The sequence below is a fragment of the Mastigoproctus giganteus genome, chromosome 9 (genome assembly GCF_048544385.1).
Source record: "Mastigoproctus giganteus isolate SK-2022 chromosome 9, ASM4854438v1, whole genome shotgun sequence".
Classification (NCBI taxonomy): Eukaryota; Metazoa; Arthropoda; class Arachnida; order Uropygi; family Thelyphonidae; genus Mastigoproctus; species Mastigoproctus giganteus.
Window position 1 is genome coordinate 212,618,764 of NC_143583.1, and position 25,944 is coordinate 212,644,707.

Sequence of the window (25,944 nt, forward strand, 5' to 3'; positions counted from 1 at the left end):
TTCCAAAGGTGTTTTTCCTTCTGCTTAGAAATTTGCTCATATCCAGCCAGTTCCTAAAAAGGGTGACAAATCCCTCCCATCCAATTATGGTCCCATTGCAATTACTTCTCTTTCTAAAGTAATGGAGAAATCATTTAACCGCCAACTCTTAAACTACCTAGAAACCTTCCATCTGATCAATGATTGCCAGTATGGTTTCTGTCAATGTTGATCCACTGGTGATATCCACTTGAAAAGAACAAGCAGTTCGGTGAAACAAGCAGTTGCTCTTGACATCTCAAAGACTTTTGATCGTATTTGGCATAAAGGTCATCTAAACAAGCTTCCATCTTATGGTTTTCCAACTGTTTTTTTGTAATTGGTTATCCAGTTTTCTTTCTGATCATTCACTGAGGGTGATGGAACATGGCTCTCTGTCTTCTAACTTCTCCACTAATGCTGGTGTCCCCCAAGGTTCAGTTCTTTCCCCCACTCTTTTCCTCTTGTATATTAATGACCTTCTTCCATTGACTGGAAATGCTATCCATAGTTTTGCCAATGATAGCACATTGCATTCCACTTTCCATTTTGAAAAAAACCTTGCCTTGCTCAATCAGCTTCAACTTTAGCATTAGCAGAGGCATTTGATGCAAAAAAGCAAGCTTATGCAGCATCAGCCAAAAAAAAAAAAAAAAACTACTTCCACTTCACCCCTCTGTTCGTTCAAAATACCAGTCCAGCTGAGCCTTAAACTTATTTAGGCTATCAACTTCCACGACAAGGGATGGAAGTCTGTTCCACCAACCAACCACCCGATGGCTAAAGGCAAATTTCCACACGTCTATCCTACATCTGTCTTTCCTCAATTTGAATTTATGCCCTCTCAGGTGATTATTCTGAGCGAGAGGAAAATCCCATCAGCATTGAGCATGCTCAAACCATTCAAGGCTTTATACACCTCTATCAGATCACCTCGCTGGTGCCTAGTCTCCAGACACTGTAATTTGCAAAACTTAAGCCTTTCTTCATAAGAGCACCCCTTTGTTCCATTCACTAATCTTGTTGCCCTTCTCTGTACTCGTTCCAGCAGCTCTACATCCTTCTTGAAATGAGGCCAATTTCTCGAATATCCACTACCAATTCCTTAAATGCTGATTTCCAGTGTGGCAAAGACAACTTAGTTGATTTCAATCCTTCTAAAACTCAGTCTTGTCTTATATCTCACAAAAAGGATTCTTCTGCTTCTATATTTATCTTTGGTGACACTCCGTTTTCTAAGCAAGTTGATATATCTCTTTTGGGGATTACCCTGTCTTCTAATCTCTCTTGGCACAAGCACATTACAAATATTGCTTCCTCTGCATCTAAAAAACTTGGTTTTCTCTTTCGCTCTCGGCATTACTTTTCTTCCAAAAAGTTGTTCACTCTGTACAAATCACAAATCCACCCTACCATGGAATATTGTTCCCACATCTGGGGTGGTGCCCCCAAAACCTCTCTCAGGCTTCTAGATTCCATTCAGAAGAGGGCAGTTAGGTTAATTGATGACTCATCTCTAACAGTCTCTCCACTCACTGTCTCAGACATACTGTTTCTGCTGCATGCCTTTTCTACAGATACTTCCATGGGCATTGTTCTTCTGAATTGGCTTCTATAATTCCCGCTCTTTCAAAACAGTCTGAACACATGCCACCACCAGCCAACATCCATTTACTGTCCAACTTCAAACTCACAGAACCAACTTTTCATCTTCCTCGTTTGTCCATTCAACTGCCATTTTCTGGAACAACCTTCCTCCATATGTATTTCCTGAAAATTATGGTCTACAGAAGTTCAAGTTTAATGTCAACAAGTATATTTTTCGTCTTCTCAATCTCCAACCCAAGCATGGTACTAAGTACTACAGGTTCTAATACCAACAGTGTTTGGTGTTTTCAATAATAAAAAAAAAAAAAAAAAAAGTCTCAATACATTTTTGCACTGTCCAAATGTTCCATGGTTGAATGGATTTTTCTAGCAATAGCTTCAAATCCCATGACAAGCCAACCACGTGGGGAAAAAAAAAAAAAAAATTTGTTGTTACTCTTCATATTTATACCATATGCTCCAGCATATAAGTTGACTTGCTGTATAAGTCAGAGTTGTATCATACTTTAAAATCAAAATGACCATATTTTGCATGTACTCACTGTATAAGTCGAGTCTGTATAATATTTTTAACCACCCCATACACACAGTAAGGTTACCAGTAAATAAATATTCACTGAAACATTTTAAAAATGAGTTAAACAGATTATGTGGTATTAACCAAAGTGCTATTAGATTTTTACTCCATAAACTACAACACATAAAAGCAATTGTAAATGGTTTTAAATACAGCACCTACATTGACTTCCTGCCAAAAATATTTGGCATAATTCGGCTCTTCAATTCATTTCATCTTTGAACTTGAAAGAACACTCATTTTGTTCTAATATCATATACTGTATAGCCTTAATGTTATAATGGCACCTCCATAGCCAGGTGGGCAGGAGCAGCAGTGAGTAGCAAATGCTTCTTGATTATACCGGGGTTCGAGCCAGCGGCTACCAATTACGGAGGATGCGGAAAGGTCAGGGAACCACCACATATCCCCGGAGTAATATGCCTTAGTTGCTAATGCTCCTAAAAACCAAACAACAACTTAATGTCATATATTGCAAGTCTGTAGTGTTTTTAAAGTTTGTGCATTAAGTTGTTATTTAGTTATTTATAGCTTTAGTGTTTTTAAAATATTTCATTAAAATGAGTAATCCTTCAAGAAGAAATAAACATGGAGGTGAATTTAAGTAGCAATTTCAAAATCTATTACTGGTCAACAGTTAGCACAGGTATATGATGCAAGAAAGCAAGCTTATGCAGCATCAGCCAAAAAAAAAAAAAAAAAAAAAAAAACCACTTCCATTTCACCCCTCCATTCATTCAAAATACCTGTCCAGTTCAGCCTTAAATTTATTTAGGCTATCAACTTCCACAACAAGGGATGGAAGTCTGTTCCAACAACCAACTCCCTGCTGGCTAAAGGCAAACTTCCGCACATCTATCCTACATCTGTCTTTCCTCAATTTGAATTTATGCCCTCTCAGGTGATTATTCTGAGCAAGAGGAAGAATCCCGTCAGCATTGAGCATGCTCAAACCATTCAAGGCTTTATACACCTCTATTAGATCACAGTTGGTAAAAGACTGGAAGAAAAATTGAATCATTGTTTAAAGATATTCCAAGATTAGTGCTATAAGGGACAGAACTTGTCTGGCCATAACTCTAAGAGCGTGTATTAGAATGTATAACAATAAAGCACCAGAGTTATCACAAGAAACACTACAGGTATTTATGCATTTTAATGTGGCAAATTAATTTATGACGGCTACAATTTTAAGGCAAATTGTTAATTGGCATAGTTGTTTTATATAAAGAAAGGTTTGGTGTTAAGGAAACAAACAAAAATTGCACAGAAACTACTCAGTGTTCTGGAAAATCAATTTCCATTATTATGTAATAAAAATGTGCAAAACAAATTTCACATTAGAAACATGGATGAACCCCCCCTTTTCAACTTTTACATAATTGCCAATCATGCTGTACATGCAAAAGGAGCAAAGACAATCAAATGAATATAAATGAAATCTATGGGATATGAAAAAACAAGATGTATAGTGGTATAGCAATATTAATCTGCCCTCTGGGGTGTTTGTCCTGATCTATAAAAATGGCTGGATGGATGGATGAAGAAAGGAAGGAATTGTGGATGATGGAATAATATGCAGCTTATTAGTTTAGGACAAGTAAAAATCTCATACAACTCAAAACTTGAATAAAAAAGAAAAAGCATCAAACACAAAAATTGTTCTAATTACAGGATATTTGACATCACTTATCCAACCTTCAGATGTTTACCTCAAACCTTTAATGATTACAGTCATGCTGATTGAAGTAAATGGAAAATAGAGAATAAAGTTAACAAGGTGTAAATCTGCAAGTAGCTCCACAATTTGTGAGCTACTTGCAGATTTGTGATGAATTTGTGAACATGGAATAAAATTGAAGCAAAAACGGTCAAACATGTTTAAGCACCTTAGTTGGATCACAACACTGGTACCTAATTTTGAAAGTTTGTAGCTTTCAGAATTGAAGCTTCTTCCTGTAAAATTTGTTTGCATCCAAAAATGGATTTTTGGATGCAAACAGAAGTCATAACTTCATTTTTGCTTTATCTAAAAATAGTGGAAGTTTTCCAGTGTTTGCAGGTAAATTCAGAGGTGTCCTGTTGCTCTGATTATCTGTCTGTTTCTTAGATATGATTAACATGGTCTTTGAAATTATTAACACCAATTATTAACATTAATTCAAATGAAAAAAATTTAAATTACAGTGTGTGTTTAAATTTTTAAATTACAGTTTAAAAAAAATTTAAATTACAGTGTGTGTAACCTGACAGTAATAACACTTTGCTGAAAACATCCTCTGTAGTAATCATTTATGCAATGATCCTACTCCAGTTGCTGTCCAATATGTTATTTTCTTTGTCATTATTCAAACACAACAAGTCTTCGCTATCCATTGATTAAATATCTTATGCTTTTTAAGGTCTTAAAAGGGTTGATCAACCTTAAAAATGAGATTATATATATATATGCAATAGTGAAATTATGCAGATTTAATAAAAATTAAGCAAATAGAAATATAAAACAAAGGAGATAATTTCATTATTTTATTCTACCATTTTTAAACTAAAACACATTTGTTACTGCATGAAAGATTTGTAATATATATTAAAAATAATGTAAAAATAAATTATGGAAACATACAGATTCTATGGCATTTTATAAAAAAAATATTTTGGGGTATTTTACAAAAATCTAATAGTTTAATTTTTTTTTTTTTTTAATAATTTTCTTTAATCTGTACTCAAATCATTTACCCGTCTTGTAACTGACTTATCAATCTTTTCTGAATCATCAGTTTGTAGTGTCATAAGATCAGCATTTAGAGTACGTATCTTCTGCAACCTCAATCTCACATATCTGGCTCTGGTAAATTCCTATATATAAAAAGATTCAAATTTAAAACTTTCATTTATATTTCATTTGTATTGCAAGAAGTTGCTAAATATTAAATTTAGAAAGAAGTTCTTTCTAAATTATGGGATAATTTGCAGAGTTTGGATAATTTAATACTGAATTGCCATCAGAATTACTTGAAACTGTCACCCCCCCCCCCATCCTTTTCTTTTTACTATGGATAAAGTATTTTAGAAATTTTTTTCTAGGCTTAAAATGCACACCAAATATGAATTTTGCACATGCAATCCCTATTGGAATTGCAGTATTAGCAAAGCAGATTTACCTTTTGCATTAATTGCAAAATATGCAATGTTTAAAAACAAACTGTTTTAATTATATAGTTTTTTTTTTTTGCCATTGCAATTCCTTGCTTCGTAATTTATAATTCATGAATATACATTGGTATGACTTTCATTAATTGCATTAAATCTTTTCATGTGAGTTTTTGAAAATGTGTATGGGCTCTTATAATCAATTTTCAACAGGAACAGGCTTTGTGGAGAGAGAGAGAGAGTTTCTTCATTAAATTAATTTTTCAAAAATTAAAATTTGTACAATAAATGCTTTTAAATATTAATTTTTTCTTATTTTAACTTGACTGCTAAGCAGAGTATTTGTTTAATAAAAAAATATATATAAAAAGAATTCATAAATCATAAAATACGATTTAAAAATTAAAATCATTTTATTTTATTTTTTTTTTTTTTTGAAAAAATACTATTCTCTACATCCATTTATGTATGACTTCATTTGATGTCACCAATTTCTGGATCTTCAAACCAGACAATTTCTTGATTTGCTTTAATTAAATTGTTCCAATTTTGACTTATAAAAAGCAAAAATTGGATAGTAACATTGAAGTTGAAATAAACATCAAGGTTGTTTCAAATCTAATAGTGCACCTGCACAAAAATGTCAGCCACCATTAACTGTGCTCTATGTTTCTTTGATAAATTAGTAGTTACTTTTGGCATAACCTGTGATCATTGCACATTAAAAAATTTAGGATACTCTGATCTACCCAAATCTAATGACAGAAGTATCAGAAAATAATCAGCTAAATTTAAATAGAATAATTCTATATTTCTATATGAACAATCTGCATGTTCATAAACTGCAAAACATTTAGCTGCATAGCTCTTATTTACAGCAGTTAATGGCCAACCCTCACACCCCAAGGAATTATCCTAAGTGTTTAATCCTTTCTGGTATGTGTACACTCAGTATGCACATACCTATCAAAATGTATGTCAAAGTCACAATTGTAATAACTGCTCTATATTTAAATGACTGAAAGTACCTGAAGTTCATCTTCTGAAAGGTGACAAATTGTGACTTGATTTTGCATTGCTAATGTGCATTTGCTGTAAAACAACAATTTTTACAATACTAAACCTTGATCCTAAGCAGTTTCATACCTCCCGACTATGATTTTATAGTACTGGCTTTATCAACAATGATAGAGCAGATCCTCATACACAATGATGCCATTAAGCAAAATGTTAAGGAAGTCCAATTCTGCCAGAAATGGCCATCTGTAAAAGGTGTCTCAGAAAAAAAAAAAAAAAAAAAAAGCATAATATCATCTGTTCCATCTATGAAGACACCCTTCATGAGTGATGTTCTTTAAAATTTTTATCCAAGAGACTCAGTCTCGGATGACTTCTTTTTTTTTTGCTCCAGATGTAGAACAAAAGATTGTACTATAGTTGAAGGTCATTTATCATTTAAGTTAACCAGTAAGCTAGACCACCCATGCTCTTGCATATCTATATCTAAAGCTCAACTGTTTATATAATCTAACCAGAAACACATCAGTTTGGTTATAACAACAATTAACAGGCCATCACTTTTTATCCAACTTAAAATAACAAACAAAATTAAGAGATTTGCTGGTGGGCAACCTTTAGCTTGTTTGTTTGTAGGCTTTATGGCATGAGGGCAGCAAAGCTTTAGCCTTGTGGTGAGGATGGGAACATCACACCCCACACCACAAGTTACTGTCCCCACCATGAGGAGGCAAGTCAATCTATTGCTCACAGATCAATCCTACTGGATAATCACATCAGCAACATACAATCATTACCTAAAATCCTCAAGCAGACATAGCAAAACACTGCCATAGTCAACACACTTTGTTATCTACAGTAGTGGATGACACTACTGATACAGCCCTTAGTCCCACTGGATCATCACCCAGGGCCAGGAACCTCACTACCTCAAAGAGCTAAAAGGCAAAACAGCCCATCAGGAGCACCATGAGGACCACTGATTAATGCCAGTCAGCATACAACCACCCACAGGTGGAACCACTGGGTCCACTCACCCTCAGAGTGCCAAGAGAACCAAGAGGTCCTGCACTTGGTGCAAAGACCATTCTACAAAACAAAATGTTAAATAAGTCCAATTCTATCAGAACTGGCCTCTTTCTGACCTTTGGACTCGTGGCAGGGACGGGGACATCTCACCCCACACCATAAGGAGGTAGTTTTCTACTATCCAGTGCTCACTTATCAATCAACCTGTTCTATTGGTCAGATCAACAGCTAGAAGAGATATCAGTAATGGACAGTCACATTTCATAGTCCTCAATTCAAACAGGCAATGCAGTGCCATTTGGTCATCACACTTAAGATGGTAACAGTAATGGGCTATCATATCACTGATAACATAACAGATAGTTAAGCACACAGAGCCAGGCATCCCCAGCCTTCACAACAGCACAGCCTCAAGATGTCATCTGAGGCAACAGCAACACACTCCGGAGCACCAATTGGCCACCAGTAAAAGTCAATCAGTTTCTCACTCACTCCCAGACAGCACTACTGGGCAATCCAGTCCACAGAGTACCATATTATGAGCTAACCACCCATAATCTGTTCTTCAGTGAACCACATCTAACAATTGCTCATATTCTGAAATTTCCTATCTACTGTTGCATGCCCCAGAGGAAGCTTCCACCTCCAGCAGTTCACACAACTCTAAGCATGATTGATTTTGGGACACCGTCAAAAAGAGTGATCTCTGGCCATGTATTGCTCACAAGTAGGCCTGGAGACAGTATCTGGTTATATGGCCAAAAGCTAAGCAGTGATAGCACTACACGAAGACCAAGAGGTCCCACACCTTGTGCAAAGACCAATCGACAAAAACTCATGCCCTACTCAAGATCTTTTGAACTGATCCAGGACACTGAATGACAAAATTATATACCTGTTCATCCTTGACTCTGTTCCAAGCAAGGACTTGTACAGTGGATCTGAACTGTTCTTTGGCTAAGACCGATCCTTTCAGATTGCATGACCACTCCTCCAGTAGATGTTGCTCACCTGCTTATCCAAGTCAAATATAACAAGTTTTTGCAATAGCCTGAAAGGTCTATCAACTTCCATCTCAAACTCCTGGACCTTTGAACATTCAATTATCTTGCTGATGTCTTCATCAGAAGAAGTTTCTAGGATAAGTCTCATCACTAACTCTTCACAGAAAATACCTTAATATCAGGTAGGTGTTACAGGTGACGCACTGTTTAGCAACTCGGATCTCATTTTGTCACTTTGTAGTTGAAGGTGTCAGACCTGAATCTAAAACAGTGCCTAGTAGTAAATCCCCCCTGAAGCAACTGGAAAGACTGACAATATGTAATCACGTGTGCCAGTCAAAAGTAACATGTTTAAAAATACTGATATGAATATCATGGCTAATAATTAATCAACTATTTTCCCAAGAAGACATGCTGTTGGATGAACTGCAAGTAACAATAAAATCAAGTTGAACCTCCCTACAGATAGGCTTCATAGTGATGATGAAACACCCATGGCAATCAGTAACAAATTACCAGTGCAATGCAAGGTGCAAGGTTGAGATAATGATTTCATCTCAACACCTATCCCAAATGTCTTGTGCTAATGATTAAATAGTTGTGAAACAGGTCCAGATCACTAACAGTGCTGCAATTTAAAATATTACATTGTCAGAAATAATGCTACCCAGGGGAACAGAGCCAAAAATATGTTATCAATAAACCGAATAAACCAGCATCTGCTCTGAAGTGAATCAAAGACAGATGCTACAATATTTGTGATCCTTCCAAACCAGATGAGAGCCATTCAACAGCACAAGACCAATTTACCAACCCAATTCACTGATCTAGAAATTTTAACTTGTCATAATCCTAACAAATCACCTAGCCAACCAAATACTCAAAAAATTAATTACTTTACAGGTGAATCTTGCCTTCCTAAAGTAGCAATCATTGAAGTCCTGGTCATGTGCACGCATCAAACCCATAATCCAAGACATAATCCACAAGTGGTAACTTACCACATTAGCAACCTGCTTCTAACACCAGTCCCACATTTCTCTGATATCCCAACAATATCTGCCTTTGATGTCTTGACATTTGAAGCTCATCAAATTTATTAACTATACTCCTAGCATTGGTGTACATGCAAGTATACATACACCTATAATTCACTAAAAAGGCCTCTGTGGTCAGGAAATCTATCCATAATTAATGATGCCAACTCTGACCAATTATAACTTTAAACATAGATAAAATTAAATTACAAAAAAAATAAATAAATAAAATACATAAAATCAACTGTAAAATATAATATAATTTAAAATACAATAAATCATATGAATCTATTAAAATAATAAAAATATAAAAATATTATACATTAAAAGCATTAAACTCATACTACTCTAAAACTGAAGCTTTCGGCAGCATCTGCTGCCTTTCTCAACATAACTAGTGCTGCATCAACAACTCATTATAAAGTACTAAGCCTTCCCAGCAGACCCAGGGTGTGTACTATGGTACCTGCACATGCTCCGTTTCCTGTATATCAGCACTGGAAGTGGCTCAGGGCTGTACAACTTTAAAATGCTCATCCCTATCCAGGATAACGGTCTCAAAAATTACATTAATCCTACAACCCTTATCCCTATTCGGGCTATGATCACCCAAGGAACAAATCCTTAGGCTCTCCAGCCATTTCAGGGTTCCAGAAACCCTCTACCTTATCTGTAATTACAGCTCCTTCGGCTGTTATCCCAGGCATGTTCTGCCACAGCCGACTCCGAGACATTAGCCAATCTAAGCATCCTGCTATGTTCCCCCAATCTATCGCGTAATCTGCGCTTAGTCCCACCTACGTAACATCCCCCACAATCCAGACACTGAATTTTGTAGACAACCCCACTGTTGTCAACTCCCACAACAGGGTCTTTAACTACCGCCATCACTGTGTGCAACTTCCGACCTGGAAGCTGCACACAACGTATTTGGTGTGACCGACCGTAAGATGCAGGCTATTGGTTGCGAAATGCCCGGAGAATAGGGAATGTACGCGGTGGAGCCAGGTACTCCCTCTGAGTACCATGTCCACAACAACCAGAACATCTTGTTGTGGGTGATTTTAACTTTCCAGATATTGACTGGAACTTGTGGGTTGTTCACTTGCATACTAGCAAGACTTTTTTGGATTTATTGGAGAATTGTTTTCTACAGCAACATGTTCGAGAGGCAACTAGAGAGAGTAATACCCTTGATCTGATTATCAGCAGTGATGACTCAAGCATTAGGAATTTGCAGATAAAGGAACCACTAGGTGACAGCGATCATAGTGTACTGATGTGGGATTTACTTAAAGATGTAACCACCATCAAAGGTAAAGGGAAGGGTTTTTGTTTTTGTAAAGGTGACTAAAGTGGTCTCAGACAGATTTAAATTCTATACAGTGGGATCACCTGATGATGTTACCAACAGTGAATTCTAAATGGGAAGCCTGCAGGGACTTAATCTTGGAGGCTACTAGGCTTTTCATACCAAATAAGAAATACTGTTCAAGGTTCAGGCCTAAATGGATATCGGATGAATTAATGAGGCTTGTGACAGAGAAGAAAAATGCATGAGATGCATATAAATTATAAGGCGACACAGAAGCCTATGGCAGATATATGCTAGTCTGTAATCAAGTCACAAAGGAGGTTAGTCAGGCAAAGGCAGATTACGAGAAAGCTTTGGCAAACAATGCAAAGAAAAACACCAAAGAGTTCTTTACTTATGTAAACTCTAGAAGGAAGGGGATGAATCAGATTGGTCCACTTAACATAGATGGTTTGCCTATTGATCATCCTGCTCAAGTAGCTGATAAACTGAATGAGTATTTTGAATTTATATTCACACATGAGGAGTTATTCAAGGAGGGGAATGCCAGAAGTTTATCAAACTCTAACGGAGAGCTAAGTGATTTTCTAATAACTGAAAGCAAAGTGGAGGAGAAATTGTTGAAGTTAAACATAAAAAAGGCACCTGAGGCAGATGGAATCTATCCAGTTATAATGAATGAGGCAGCAAGTGAAGTAAGCAAACCTTTAGTCATAATTATGAGAGCATCCTTAGAGTCAGAGGAGGTCCCCATGGACTGGAGATGTGCAAATGTATCCCCAATTCACAAAGGGGGTTCAAAGGTGACACAAATAATTATAAACCTGTTAGTTTAACTTCTGTTTCAGGGAAAATAATAGTTAAAGAGGTGATACAGGATCACCTAGACAAGACAGCAGTAATAGTTCAGACACAGCATGGGATCAACGGTTAAGGGCAAGTCTTGTCTGACCAATTTGATTGGATATTATGACGTGGTTACAAAGGAACTGGATGCAAAAAATATTTTTGATATCAAATACTTGGATTTCAGGAAAGCATTTGATACTGTTGCACATGGAAGACTGCTGTACAAGTTGGAGTGGTATGGCATTAAGGGAAAGTTACTGAAATGGATAAAAGGATGGTTCAGTGGGAGATGGCAGAGGGTGCTAATAAATGGACACTGCTCTACATGGACTAATGTTATTAGCAGAGTCCCCTAGGGTTTGGTGCTGGGCCCATTGTTATTTTGTATATTTATCAATGATATTGATGAAGGTATATCAGGCCAAGTTTTCAGATGATACACATTTGGCAGGGCTGTTAATTTGGGCTGTTGGCAGGGCTCAATGCTGATGAGATACTTCTGCTTGCTCAGCTTAAGAACCTGAGGGGGCATAGATTAAAATTGAGGAAAGACAATTGTAGAATATATGTGGAAGTTTGCCTTTGGTCAGCAGGTAGTTGATAGGTTGCTGGAACAAACTTCCATCTGTTGTTGTGGAAGCTGATAGCTTAAATAAATTTAAGGCCAAACTACACAAACATTTGGAGTGACTGGATGGGTGAAATGGAAAGGGTTGTTGTTTTGTTTTGTTTTTTTTTTTTTGCTGGTGCTGTATAAGCTTGCTTTCTTGCATCATATGCCTCAACTAATTTAATACCTGCAAATTTATATGCATCCCACAAGCCTAATTAGTTCATCTGATATCCATTTAGGCCTAAATCTTGAACAGTATTTCTTAGTTGGTATGAAAAGCCTAGTAGCTTCCAAGATTAATTCCCTGAAGGCCTCCCATTTAGAATTCACTGTTTTTAATATCAGTTGATCTAACTGTATAGAATTCTAAAACTGCCTCAGTCCACTGTAGTCACCTTTATGAAAACAAAAACCCTTCCCTTTTACCCTTGATGGTAGTTACATCTTTAAGTAAATTCCACATCAATAGACTGTGATCACTGTCACCTAGTGGTTCCTTTATCTGAAAATTCCTAATGCATGAGTTATCACTGCTGATAATCAGATCAAGATTATTACCCCCTCTGGTTGCCCCTTGAAAATGTTGCTGTAGAAACAGTCCTCTAATAAATCCACAAAAGTCTTGCTAGCATGCAAATGACCGACCTATAAGTTCCAGTCAATATCTGAAAATTAAAATCCCCCATTACAAGAAATTTTGATTTACTGATGCACTATTTCTCTGCACAACTGTTCATTGTACTCATCAGAGTCATTGGGCCTATAACACACTACTACTCTCATTTTCCCTTTCCCAGTGTTTATGTAACACCAAACTGACTCAACATTGCACTGTCCACCCATGTCAACTGGATGCTCTTCCTCAGATTTTGTGTGTTTCTTAACTAACAGCATAACCCCTCCTTCCTTCCTGTACACATTGTACTCCCCAAATTCCAATTCTGCACTGCTTATATTTATGTGATACCATGTCTCTGATATCCCAACAATATCAACCTTTGATGCCTTGATCAGCACTTCAAATTTATTTACTATACTTCTAGCATTGGTGTACATGGAAGTATTATTATTATTATTATTATTATTATTATTAGCTGTATGGTGCAAGGAAGCCTGAGGCTTATGCTGCACCAGCCAAAAAAAAAAATTTCCAAGTTACCCTAAGAGAGAGAGAGAGACACAAGGGAATCACCAAAAAAGAGAAGAATGATGATATCCAGCTCAGGACCCTGGGTGTACTAAGCCCATACTCACCAGATGTGATCCCCTTGTTGAATTCATTGGCCATTAAAGAAGTATTTACCTTTCATTTTCTTTACATCATGCTTTTCAAGTATTTCGGCAATTCATGAAAGAAAGTTGGATCAAGTTGCTTTACTGATATGTGTTGAACGGCTACTTTGCTCTTCTAACCAGGTGCTTAGGGCTTCATCACATTTAAGTATTATTTTTTTAATTAACGGTTCATATTTAATTGAGTGAAGTATCTCTTTAGCCAAAAAAAATATAAACCCTAAATTAAAGCACACAGATTTTCGATTATCACTTTTCTGTTTTTTGCAATCTTTGTAAATGAATTTTGCATGCTTCTCAGAATTATTTTTTCAAGCTTACCAGTTTTTCCATTTGCCTGCCAGAAATTATTGAAAGGCATGGTAATAAATATGCCTCCGGTTTTTTTGGAGCATGTTCAAGTCATTTTTTAGAAAACTAGCAAAACTTACCAGATGCTCCACTGCAATATTCATCAAAGTATAGCCAGTTGTACTTTGTTTCCCAATTTTTGTTATAATTTATTTTTCTTCACGTTATCTAGTTGCCTACCTCTTGCTGCAACAATTTCCACTTCATCTGCATTGGGAATTCTCTCTGTTACTATTGTTTGTTTTCTGTTGCCATGTTTCTTCATTCTCTTCTTTTTCCTTGATAGTAATTATGGCTTTATTTTCTGTTTCTATATTTTTTGCCAGGAGGGGGGGAGAGGAGTATATATGCACCTGTTCTTACTCTTAGTTACCCTAACACAGCCCATGTATTTACTTGTTCCATGATGACTCCCAGCAGCTCTTGAAATCCCCAGCAACTTGCTCTCTAGCCTGTTGCTCATTACAATAGAAGCAGTGCAAGAATTGCTTTCACCTCTCACTATGGCTACTGTTAATCTTTTAATCTGTGAATCCCACCAAGCTAGCAGTTTTCTGATCCACCTAACACTGCCTCAATAGCATCAGCAAATATTCTTGCACCCTTTCTATTTAAGTATATTCCATCCATGTAGTAGCAGTCTCTCCTGTTAGCAAGCACAGACCACGCTAAAAAAAAAAAAATCTACCCCGTGAACCTTGCACAATCTCTCCAGTGCTGAACTGATTGACAAGGCTCTCATCATATACTCCCTCCCTATTGTGTCTGGGCAGAATTGCAGACACTTTCAAATTTATCCCCAACTCACGACTTTTTTCCAGCATTGACCTGTACTTGTTAAGTAAATCTGCAGATTCACTTCTCTTAAAGTCATTAGTGCCAACATGTACAACAATATCACCTTTTGTGCCCTTAAAAGATGATATCTGCGCTACAACATCAACTTTTGTCCCTGGCAGACACCCTGGTTCTGTTCCATCTATCCTTTTTGCACAATATATACCCCATCTCCCCGACAAAAGAGTCACCAACAATAACCAGTTCCTGTGGGACCAGCACATTCTGCCTTGGAGATTGCCGCTGTGTTGCCTGATGCACAAGAGTGAGCTCTGGCATTGAGTTAGGCAGCTGAGTGCTTGATGGGCCTTTCTTATTAATTACCCTACACCTCAAATTCTCATAGATGTCCATCAGAATGCTGAGTTGTCACCTAATTTCTTCACAGTCTCTGCATCTAGCACACACAAAGACATCCTCCTTGGCTAGATGATGTCCTGTTCTAGACAGGTCTGCAAACATTTCACATTTAGCATTTTTTTTAGACTGTGATGTGTTGGAGAATCGCCACCTTTGGTTCTCCCCCGAGCCACAGTAATCATGCTAATCTGTGAGCATTGCTTTGCTGCTTTAGTCTGGGTCACGATTCCATTTACATACACTTTAATTGACAATGAAATTTAATAAGATTAATAAATTTTACTGATTAATTGATAATACTACAGATTTCTAATATAGTGCTCATGTTTGAAGTGCAATATGGCCTAAGTAGCCATTGCACTTAAACCCCATCAACAACATGTTTCGCTATCTAGTTTTACGTTAAATCTTATGCTATCTAGTTCAGGATAGATAGCATAACGTTATATAGTATATAACAATGGCGGCAAGTTACGAATCATAAATCTACGGACACTTAAGTATTAACTTTCAAAATCACTATTTAAATTTAAAAGAAACCAAGGAATTTGACTAGGATTATAAGCTACTTATAGAAAATAATTTAATATAACAAGTCAATAAAACAGCTAAATACTGTATAATTAAAAACTTAGCATTCACTGGAGCTGCAAAATCTTGTCCAACATGTGGTTACCCTTATCGATATGGATGCTGTCCATTTCTTCCACTACAAAAAGTTCCCAGGCTAAATTGTCTCGTTCCTCTTTAATCTCAATATCTATGTTTTATTGTGTTATGGGGGTACTTCTAGTTATTTAATCTTATCTGTACCACTTTTTTGTTAAGGGTGAAGCATGAAGAGGCAGATATAGGAGTGACTGCCAATTGTTTCTTATGTGTGGGTTTTTGCAAGCTTAGCAAATAGCATGAAATGGGAGTAAATGACTCAGATGGTGGTATGATCATCTCCATTTTGTATGTCCTGATACTACACTTCTCAGAAACATGAGTGTATGAGGACTTGCTGCTATTTAAAGGCTGGATGATCTTCTGGCCTCTTGATAGAAAATGTTCAATCCTGTTTTCAGTATTTGAATTTCTTTCTCTTCCTTCCATTTCCGGCATGCTCAAGAGTATGCAGGGGGCTCTCCTTGGTAATTTGTACAAATTAACTTTAAAGTTGAACATTCCTTCCTCTCGTGGGCTTTGGCACCACATCAAACCCAGGGAGGGTTACCATGACAGGCTGTTTGTGAGTGGCCATAATTTTGGCACTTAACATATCTCATTGGATTTGGAATGTAAATTCTTACTGGCAGTTTAAGCAGCCTGCCTTGATGGAACTTGGAGGCCAATAGGGTATTGAGTAGGAACTTGAGTAGGAATGAGATTCTGATCCTTTTGCATCGATATTTCCTTGACAGCTGACATAAATTGATCTTTCAATTCAGAGTAGATCTTTTCTTCAGAGATATAAAGAAGATCCCACTCATATGATACCAAGTGAAGAGTTCAATGGGGTGGGATTACAATTATAGGTATTCTCAGTATCAATAAAGGTTTCAGAATTTGCTGGGCATGTTTCAGACATGAAGCTTTAACTAAAAAGGTCTCTAAGAATGCAATCTTTTCACAGATTTTGAAAATCCTGCCAGCCATTCTAATCCATTCTGCATGAAGAAGGGTGAAACTTTCCCAACTGCCTGCTCTCCAGTGGAATGAGGAAAGTAATATCACTGATAGCAGCACATCCTCAATTCTGGATCTTTTTGCAGCAGTACTGTCAGTGTCAACTGACAAATTAAATAGGGGCCTTGTTGGTGCCTTCAGAAGAAGATGGATTTAAATTACTCAGAAAAGCAAAATAATTTCTGATGCCCTAAGGAGCACTAGGAGGGGACACCCACTCTTGAACTTGTAGGAATTGCATATGTGAATCGGACACCAAGAAACTTATTGGAAATATAGATATGACACTAATCAAAACCACATTTCCAGTAAGTCTTGACCCTGTTCGAGGAACAAAGAGAAAGAGACCTATTGGAATGCAGTTTATCCTACTAGTAAAAACCACCCATTGATCGATCCCAGTCAGGCCGGCTGGGACCTTCCATTTTGTCAAAGCAGGGACCAAAGTGGTGCATTAGGGCTGGGCTCCCTCAACCACCAATATCTCCCTTTTTGAGATTCTACAGGTCATAGCACATTTTTTTTTTTTTTTATGAAAACCCCAAACACGAAAGGTATCAAAACCTATAGTACTTAGTACCGTGCATGGGTTGAAGGAGAAGTATGGGGGGAGGGGGGTGTCGGAAACTTTGCTCTAGAGACTAAACATGGGTTTCGCCACTTCAAGCCTCCAAATAAGCAAAGTGGTGGTATTTCACCGGTTGATGAAAATCATCTACCACCTAATGGCTGCACATGCCAGATTCCAATGATGTAACTCTGGTGTATTCCAATGATGTATGGTGCTGGATACCAGTGGCCAGTAGCTCACTAGTGGTCCCCTCACCATGTACAGAGGCCCACATTGAGGAGTAATTTCATGGGGAGAAGGTTGACTGTTAATGCAAATGTGGGGTCCAAAAGGACTGTGTAGTCACAATTTTCTTAAGAAAATCTCCAAATTACTCTCATTAGAAATGTCAATATGCAAAATTTTACCATCTTTTCCAACTTAATCTTCCATCGAAGTTTGCAGTGTCAGATTTTCTAAAAACAAGAATTAACATAAGTAAAGCCAGCAGAATAAGAATGGCTTAACAAGATGTTTCAGGCAGTTAATCTAAGCTTAACTGCCTGAAATTACTGTAGAAAAAGTCTGAAGGATAAGGATTACACTTAGCCAGACATGCTAGGCCTAACACTTACAAATATTCAAAAACTTTGTCATGCATACCTTACTGCCTCACTACAACTGACAAATTTAATCAAAATAAAGAAATTTTCATGGCTGTAAATCAACAATAACCACAGTCACCAGCATCCACAAGTTTTTCCCCCTTTTATTGAATGAAATAAACAAATAGCAGCACATAATGCAGTCAACATTTTTGTAATGTATTCCTAGATTTTAATAAAAATTAAAAAACAACATGAATTTTGCTGATTGGTGTAATAAATGATATGATTCATTATACATACATTTAGCAAATTGATAAAAAAAACCTCCTCTGTTTAGAAGAAAACAGAGGAGCTTTCTTATGCACAGTGATTAAACAAAACTTTCTTACAGATATATTATATTGTCCATTCTTTCCTCCAATAAGTGAATGGCAACAAACAATATTCAGTACTTCAGCTATAATACATACAGTATGTAGATAAGCTGTGATACATACGAGAGAGGGGAAAAAAACAAAACAAAACACAGAAATAACTGCCAGATTTCTATTCATCCACCCTTAATGAAGGTTGAGATTACTTAACGAATTGTTTTAAAAGTGTTAAATATAAAACTCCATGAAAATCCACCTATCCACTGGGAGCCAAGATGTTACATACAGATCAGTAAACAGAAGGACAGTGAAAATAATAGGATAAACTAAGAAAGCAAAATTTTCTTAACAAAGAACTTTCTTACAGATCCATTATATTGTCCATTCATTCCTTCAATAAGTGTATGGCAACAAAAATTCATCAGAATTTTTTTGGGGATAACAATCTTTTAAATATTAATTAGGCATCTTACACATGTGAGAAGGCGCTCAATTAATATTTCAGAGCATTTATGTACATATTTTTAAAATTTTTATAAACTTCCAAATTTCTAGCAGATGGCTTCATACTGTCTGGTAACTCACTTAAAAAAGGCTTAAAATGGAACTTCTTCCATTTGTTTAGGACTTACTCTCAATTTATCACTGGGATCATCAGCACCTGGCCTCCCATTAACTAATGAAGTGTGTATCTGGAAGAAAAGGAAATATTATACAAAATTTATTTTCTTGCACTTTCATTTTCTGTAAGAAAATTTCCATTTTCTTACATTTCAAAAAATTTATGATATGGTTGTTTTTTTTTTTTTGTTACACATTATTTATAATTTAATAACATGGATTTTAAACTATGAATCTCAGTATAAGATGTTGCCTTTACTGTTAATGTAAAAATTCATTTTCAGCAAATTTCACTGTCTGTGCAATTTTATCTGCTATCTTCAAACCCTCCATCTCTATCCCATTCCAACCCCACTGTCTTTCTTGCTACTGCCTCTGCACACATCTGCTTAATGTAATCACACTGGATTTACAAAAGTTGATTATATTTAGCATTAGCTGAGGCATATGATGCAAGAAGACAAGCTTATATAGCATCAACAAAAAAAAAAAAAAAAAAAAAAAAAAAACACCTTTCCACTTGACCTATCCATTTGCTCCAAACATTTGTCCACTTCTTCTTTGAATTTATTTAAGCTATCAACTTCCACAACAACAGATGGAAGTCTGTTCCAGCAATCAACTACCTGCTGGCTAAAGGCAAACTTCCACACAGCTATTCTATAACTGTCTTTCCCCAATTTCAGTCTATGCCCACTCAAGTTCTTAATCTCAGCAAGCAGAAGTATCCCATCAGCATTGAGCCTGCTCAAACCATTCAAGGCCTTATACACCTCGATCAGGTGATCTCACAGGTGCCTAGTCTCCAGATGCTACAACTTGAACTCAAGCCTCTCTTGGTAAGAGCACCCCCTTTGTTCCTCTTGGCAATCTTGCTGCCCTTTCTCTGTACTAGTTCTTCCAACTCTACATCCTTCCTAAAATGAGGCCTCCAGACCTGTATGCAGTACTCAAGGTGTGGCCTGACCATTGCCTTATACAAAGGGATAATCACCTCCTTGTCTCTTCTAGCAAAATTCCTATATATCATTGACAAAACTCCAAAATCTGCTCTGGCAGCCAGTCTACACTGTTCAGAAAACTTCATATCTGACTGCACAGTTACCCCCAAGGTCTTTTTCATTATTCACCTCCCTGAGTTTAATACTGCACAGTTGGCATGTTTCTCTTGGGTTACTGCTACCCATATGCAGTACTTTGCATTTGTCAATGCTGAACTTCAGTTGTCACTTCTCAGCCCATCTGACTAACTTTTCTAGATCCTGTTGCAGTAGCATACCGTCTTTACTGTCATTAACAGCCCTGCCAACCTTTGTATCATCTGCAAACTTGTACATTAAGCCTGATATACCTTCATCGATATCATTGATAAATACACAAAATAACAATGGGCCCAGCACTGAACCCTGGGGGCACTCCACTAATAACATAAGTCCACATAGAGCACTGACCATTTATTAGCACTCTCTGCCATCTCTCACTCAACAATCCCTTTATCTATTGCAGAAACATGCCCTTAATGCCACACCACTCCAATTTGTACAGCAGTCTTCCATGTGCAATGGTATCAAAAGCTTTCCTGAAATCCAAGTATATAATATCAAAATTATTTTTTGCATCCAATTCCTTTGTGACCACATCGTAGTATCCAATCAAATTGGTCAGACAAACCCATGCTGTGTCTGAACTATTACTGCTGTCTTGTCTAGGTGATCCTGCATCACTTCATTAACCAGTGACTCCATTATTTTCCCCAGAACAGAAGTTAAACTAACAGGTCTATAATTATTTGTCACCCTTTGAACCCCCTTTGTGAATGGGGATACATTTCCAGTCCATGGAGACCTCCTCTAATCTAAGGATGCTCTCATAATTATAGCTAAGGCGTTGCTTATTTCCCTCACTGCCTTCTTCAATATAACTGGATAGATTCCATCTGCCCCAGGTGCCTTTATGTTAAACTTCAACAACTTCTATTGCACTTTGCTCTCTGTTATTATAAAATAAATTTAGCTTCCTGTTAGAGTTTAGTAAACTTCTGTCCTCCCTTTCCTTACAGAATTCCTCATGTGTGAATGTAGATGCAAAATACTCATTCAGTTTGTCAGCTATCTGAGCAAGATCATCAACAGTAGAACCACCAACATCACAAGGACCAATCTGATTCATCCCTTTCCACCTAGAGTTTACATAAGTAAAGAAGTCTTTGTTATTTTGCTTTGCATCCTTTGCCAAGGATTTCTCATGATCAGCCTTCACTTGCCTAAACTCCTTTGTGACTTGATTACAGACTAGCTTATATCTGCCATAGGCTTCTGTGTTACCTGATAATTTATATGCATCCCACATTTAGTGACTAATAACATTAAATACAGGGAATTTTTTCATGATGAAATATAAAAAGCTGTTTATCTAACCAATCTTTATTTATCATCCAGCATAGCATATGTGAGGAGCAGTCAATAATTAGTCAATAAATATACTATGAAGAGCAGTCAATTTACCCTCATCTAGAAATATTTGAGTGAGGGATTTGAAACTTGGCTGTCAACTTCATCCTTCTCTAAGCAGCTGCCTTCTAAAGCTACACATTTTCCCCCTCTATATAAGCACTTTCAGGCTACTTGAAAAGAATTCCTCACTTTGAGCAGAAAACCAAGCTTCCACTTCATTAATTACCTTCTCATCAGTCCAAAATCAATGGTCACTAATAATTTCTTCATTTTAGGGAAGAGGAAGAAGTCTGAAAGTGGGAGGTTAGGAGAATAAGGTGGGTTCTGCAGATTTTCAAAGCCACATTTGATTGCAAAATGCACTGTGAGAACAGCCATGTAAGCAAGAGCATTGTCAGCTAGGGGGCAGACACCTTTGGATAGTTTCCCCTAAATCTTTAATTTGATAACCTCTCTTAACTTTCCCAGGAAGTTTCTGTAGTACTCCCTGTGATGCTGTTGCCTTTTGGGAGGTAATCTGTAAGATACCTTTAAAGACAACCATTGTTATTTATTCTTATTATCAGTTATGAGAAACTACCAGTCCTGAACCAGACTGGGTGGTGGTACCTATTGAAAATAAATAACAACAGTCTTCCTTAGTGGGGAAGCATTGCTTATTTGAAGTATAAGAAGCAAACTCACCGTGAAAGTTTTCACAATATGTTATGTAATGATGTAACTTGTACACCTTTAGTTGGTCCAATGGCAGGTAGCTATGATGAAAATGCACTAACTTATGTCAGTTGAAATTTTCTGCAGTGAGAGGCTTTTTAGTCCTAAATTTCTTATGGTTACAAACATGCCTAATATAACATTTTATCATCACAGGAGTTTTCTTACACATTTGTCTACTTTTCTAAAGCAGCTTCTTGCAATTTGCTATTTTCTTGACATCCGATTAATTACTACTCAAATGTTGCTTTGAATACATAAACAGTTTCAGTGATTTTCAAATGTTAATAACCATCCAAGAAGTAATTTAAATTTTTCCTCCATCTTCACTACTTTTAAAGAGCTAGATTGCTTATAATAGCAAAATTACAGTATTGCTCTCAGAATATAACAGCATTTATAACCAATTTTCAGGCCTTTCCAGGGACAAATACTAAAAATTGAGGATATTCCAGGGACAGGCAGTCAATTCGAGGTACAGGTAACCTTAGTACCGAGTACTTTTGATTTAATGTATGAAATTCACAGGTTTGAGATATGAAGGTCAAACAAATGAAAATCCCAAAAGTTAAGTTATATTTCACAAACAAGGAAACTATGCACATTACTCATCAATGTAGTACCATCATGTTCAACACATTTCCTCAACATTACACTAATGCCTTTATTCCTCAAAAGAAGTTTTGTAGTTTGTGTGGAAGCCATTTGTGCACCACTGCATAATCACGCTTCAAGCACATACCTGAGGGCAGAAGACATTTCTTTCAAATTACTGGCTTTAATTGATTCAGAAGTGCGTCATGTTGTTTGTCACTTATCACTTGTAAAAACTGGGCCCAGGTCTTATACTGTTGCCCAATCTACAACTTCTGGTTCCAGCTTTTGTCAAAAGGCATAACATCCTTTGAAACTGAACCAAATTCTAATACCTGATCATACTTTTTAATTAATTACTTATTTAGTTTTTATATGGACTGACAAGCCTGCCCCGAAGAGCCAATGAACAAAAATAGAAAGAAAAAAAAAAGTGGCATTAACAGCTGTTTTTTAACAGTTTTAATTTAACATAGAAATAAAAATAACAAATATCTTTACTTTTTTTTTTTTTTTTTTACTTTTCACTTTTTTTTCTTCTGTTTTTGTTTTCTGGCCCTCCAGGGCAGGCTTGTCAGCCCAAGGCTGTTTTCAAATAATGCTGGTAGATGATGCCATGTGGGTACTGAGTGCTGCCAACAGACTGATCGATACTCTGATACAAGACTACTACAATTTTTCTCAAAATATGCATTTTATGTTGGTTTTGCTGTTTTCATTTGAATGACCTTTATATGTTGTATTGTAAAACAAGATGCTTACAGATTGCATGTTTTGCTGTCAAATACATGAAAAAAATGCATTGTGCTGATTATATGTATTAATTATTTGCTACCAATGGATAGTTAAAAGCCCCTATCTGAATGCATGTAATAATCAAAGTTATAAATTTTAATGAAAATATGAAAGAAAAAACATTTTTTATGAATTCCATTCATTGCTACTAGAAAATGAAACACTAACCTCTCCATTTTCCAGTGGATTAAGCTTGGAGTAATAAGAGGTACAAATAACTTCATCATCCCTCCGGTAATGAGGCTTACCAACAGTTGGACGGATTCCATATACTTCCCAGCATTCAGTATCACTGAGAGCATAGTACTGCCACGGTTTGTAAATAATACCATCTATAGATCGCTCCAAAATCCAGTTACCAGGTCTAGGAGATATTGCTGCTTTTACAATAACATAAGCTACTTGGTACACCTAAAAAATTAACAGAGGTAGTTAATTTTAAAATTTCAGTGTAGTTCAGGTCAAATATAAGATTAATTTAATCCTAAAAAGACTACAGAGTGTCACACTGTAGACAGCACATAGGCTGTCTACAGTATGACATATGCTAATAAGTATTTTTTATTTTCCATGACTTTTAGTATAGCATTCCCTCAACATGACTTGTTGAAAAGGCTTTATCCTGCAGTGGATTGAATAAAAGTCAATCCACTGTAGGATAAAGCCTTTTCAACAAGTCATGTTGAGGGAATGGACCATAATCTGCCATGCTGGTCCAGTGCAGGTTGGCAGAGCAACCATATCATTTAGTAGTCAGGGGCTTGAACCCCTGGTCTACTCAGACCGTTTGCTGTTGCACTCCCACTCCTGACCACTTGGCTATGGAGGCTGTTTATTAAGATGATATATTATTTTTGTGGCTAATATATCATCTTAGCAAATGTATCTTAGTTTTCAAAATAAAATAAAAACAGCTATAAGCTGTTTTTATTTTATTTTGATATTTTGTTGTGAGAATATTCTCAAAGACAGTTTTGATGTTCTGTTTTAAGTTCTCTTCTAATGTGAATCATGTCATTTTAGTTACTGGTACTGAAAGTTCTGTACAGAACGTTCAGTACCAGTAACTACAGAACTTTCAGTACCAGGTTACTGGTACTGAAAGTTCTGTAGTGTATTTACTGTAGAAATCAATAAACTTTCACACAAAATGTGCTTTATCATCATAATTCCCTACATTTGGTCCCAATTATGCTATTTTTTTCCTCATTTTTCTTCTAATGAGGTAAAAAAGTAGCTTAATAAAAAAAAATGTAAATAAAGAAATTAATATTACTAACCAACACACAGAGAAATTCAGTATTAGCAAATGATGCAAGGAAGCAAGCTTATACAGCTTCAAATAAAAAACTATACACCTCATCTGTACATCCCCTCTAACAATTGTCTAATCCTTTCTTAAATGTATTCTAACTATCCACTTCAGTAAACCAGACCAGGGTTTCTCCAACAATTAATTATTCACTGACTTGAAGCAAATTTTCACAGCTATCCTGCAACCATCCTTTTTCAATTTAAATTTATATCCCCTTGTGTGCTGTCCAAGAAAGAATAATGAGGATGCTATAATTTGTTTACTTAAACCATTTAAAGCCTTATACACTTCACTCAGGTCTCCTTGCAGGTTCCTAGGCACTGCAATTTGCAGAACTGAAGCCTTTTTTGATAAGAGTATTCAACAAGATTAGCCATGGGCACATGAATACTGATTGGTTACTCTTTTCCCTACCCATCCCAACAGTTCTACATCCTTCCTAAAATTAAATTTCCAGACCTGTATATAGTACTCAAGATAGTACCTAACTACTGCCTTAGATAACAGGGTAACCACCTCCTTGTCACTGCTGGCAAAATTCCTGCCAGCAGGTAATACATTATTGCCAAAACCCAATGAGCCATCCTAGCAGCACTGCTTAGAGAACTTCCTGTCTGACTGTATCTTAGGTCTCTTTCATTCTCCACCAGCTTGAGTGTGGTGCCATCCAACTGGTATGTTATTATGAGATTACTGTTACCCATATGCAGTACTTGCATTTATCAATATTAAATCTCAACTGCCACTTCCCAGCCCAGCTGTCTAATTTTTTAGGCTAATTCTTGTTACGGTAGTATGCCTTTATTCCTGTCATTAACTGCTCTGCCAACCTTTGTAGCATCTGCAAACTTTGACATTAAACTTGATGTCTTCATCAATATTGTTAATAAATACTAAAAACAAAGGGCTCAGCAATGAACCCTAGAGAACTCCAATCATAACATTAGCCCAAGAAGAGCAGTGCCCATTAATAAGCACTGTTCCTAAAACTCAAGTCTTTTTATCCATAGAAAAAAAAAACTAGTCCCTAATGCTACACTGCTTCAATTTCAACAGAAGTCTTTAATGTGGAACAGTATCAGATGTATTTATTGAAATAGAAGTAAATGATGACAAAATTATAATTTGCTTCCAATTTCTTTGTTGCTGCATCAAAGTAACTAATCACACTGGTTGCATAATGTCTCCATA

The 25,944-nt window shown here is 36.5% G+C and overlaps 1 protein-coding gene across 1 annotated transcript in view; it reads right to left on the reverse strand.

The window, feature by feature from the left end:
• LOC150081103 (laminin subunit alpha-2-like) overlaps positions 1 to 25,944 on the reverse strand; it is a 707,948-nt gene that overhangs the window by 632,150 nt on the left and 49,854 nt on the right. The window contains exons 4-6 of the mRNA XM_090380924.1: positions 23,607 to 23,849; positions 18,894 to 18,953; positions 4,940 to 5,059 (exon numbers count right to left, since the gene is read on the reverse strand). Coding sequence (XP_090237050.1) covers positions 4,940 to 5,059; positions 18,894 to 18,953; positions 23,607 to 23,849 — 423 coding nt within the window. The remainder of the gene's footprint in view (positions 1 to 4,939; positions 5,060 to 18,893; positions 18,954 to 23,606; positions 23,850 to 25,944) is intronic.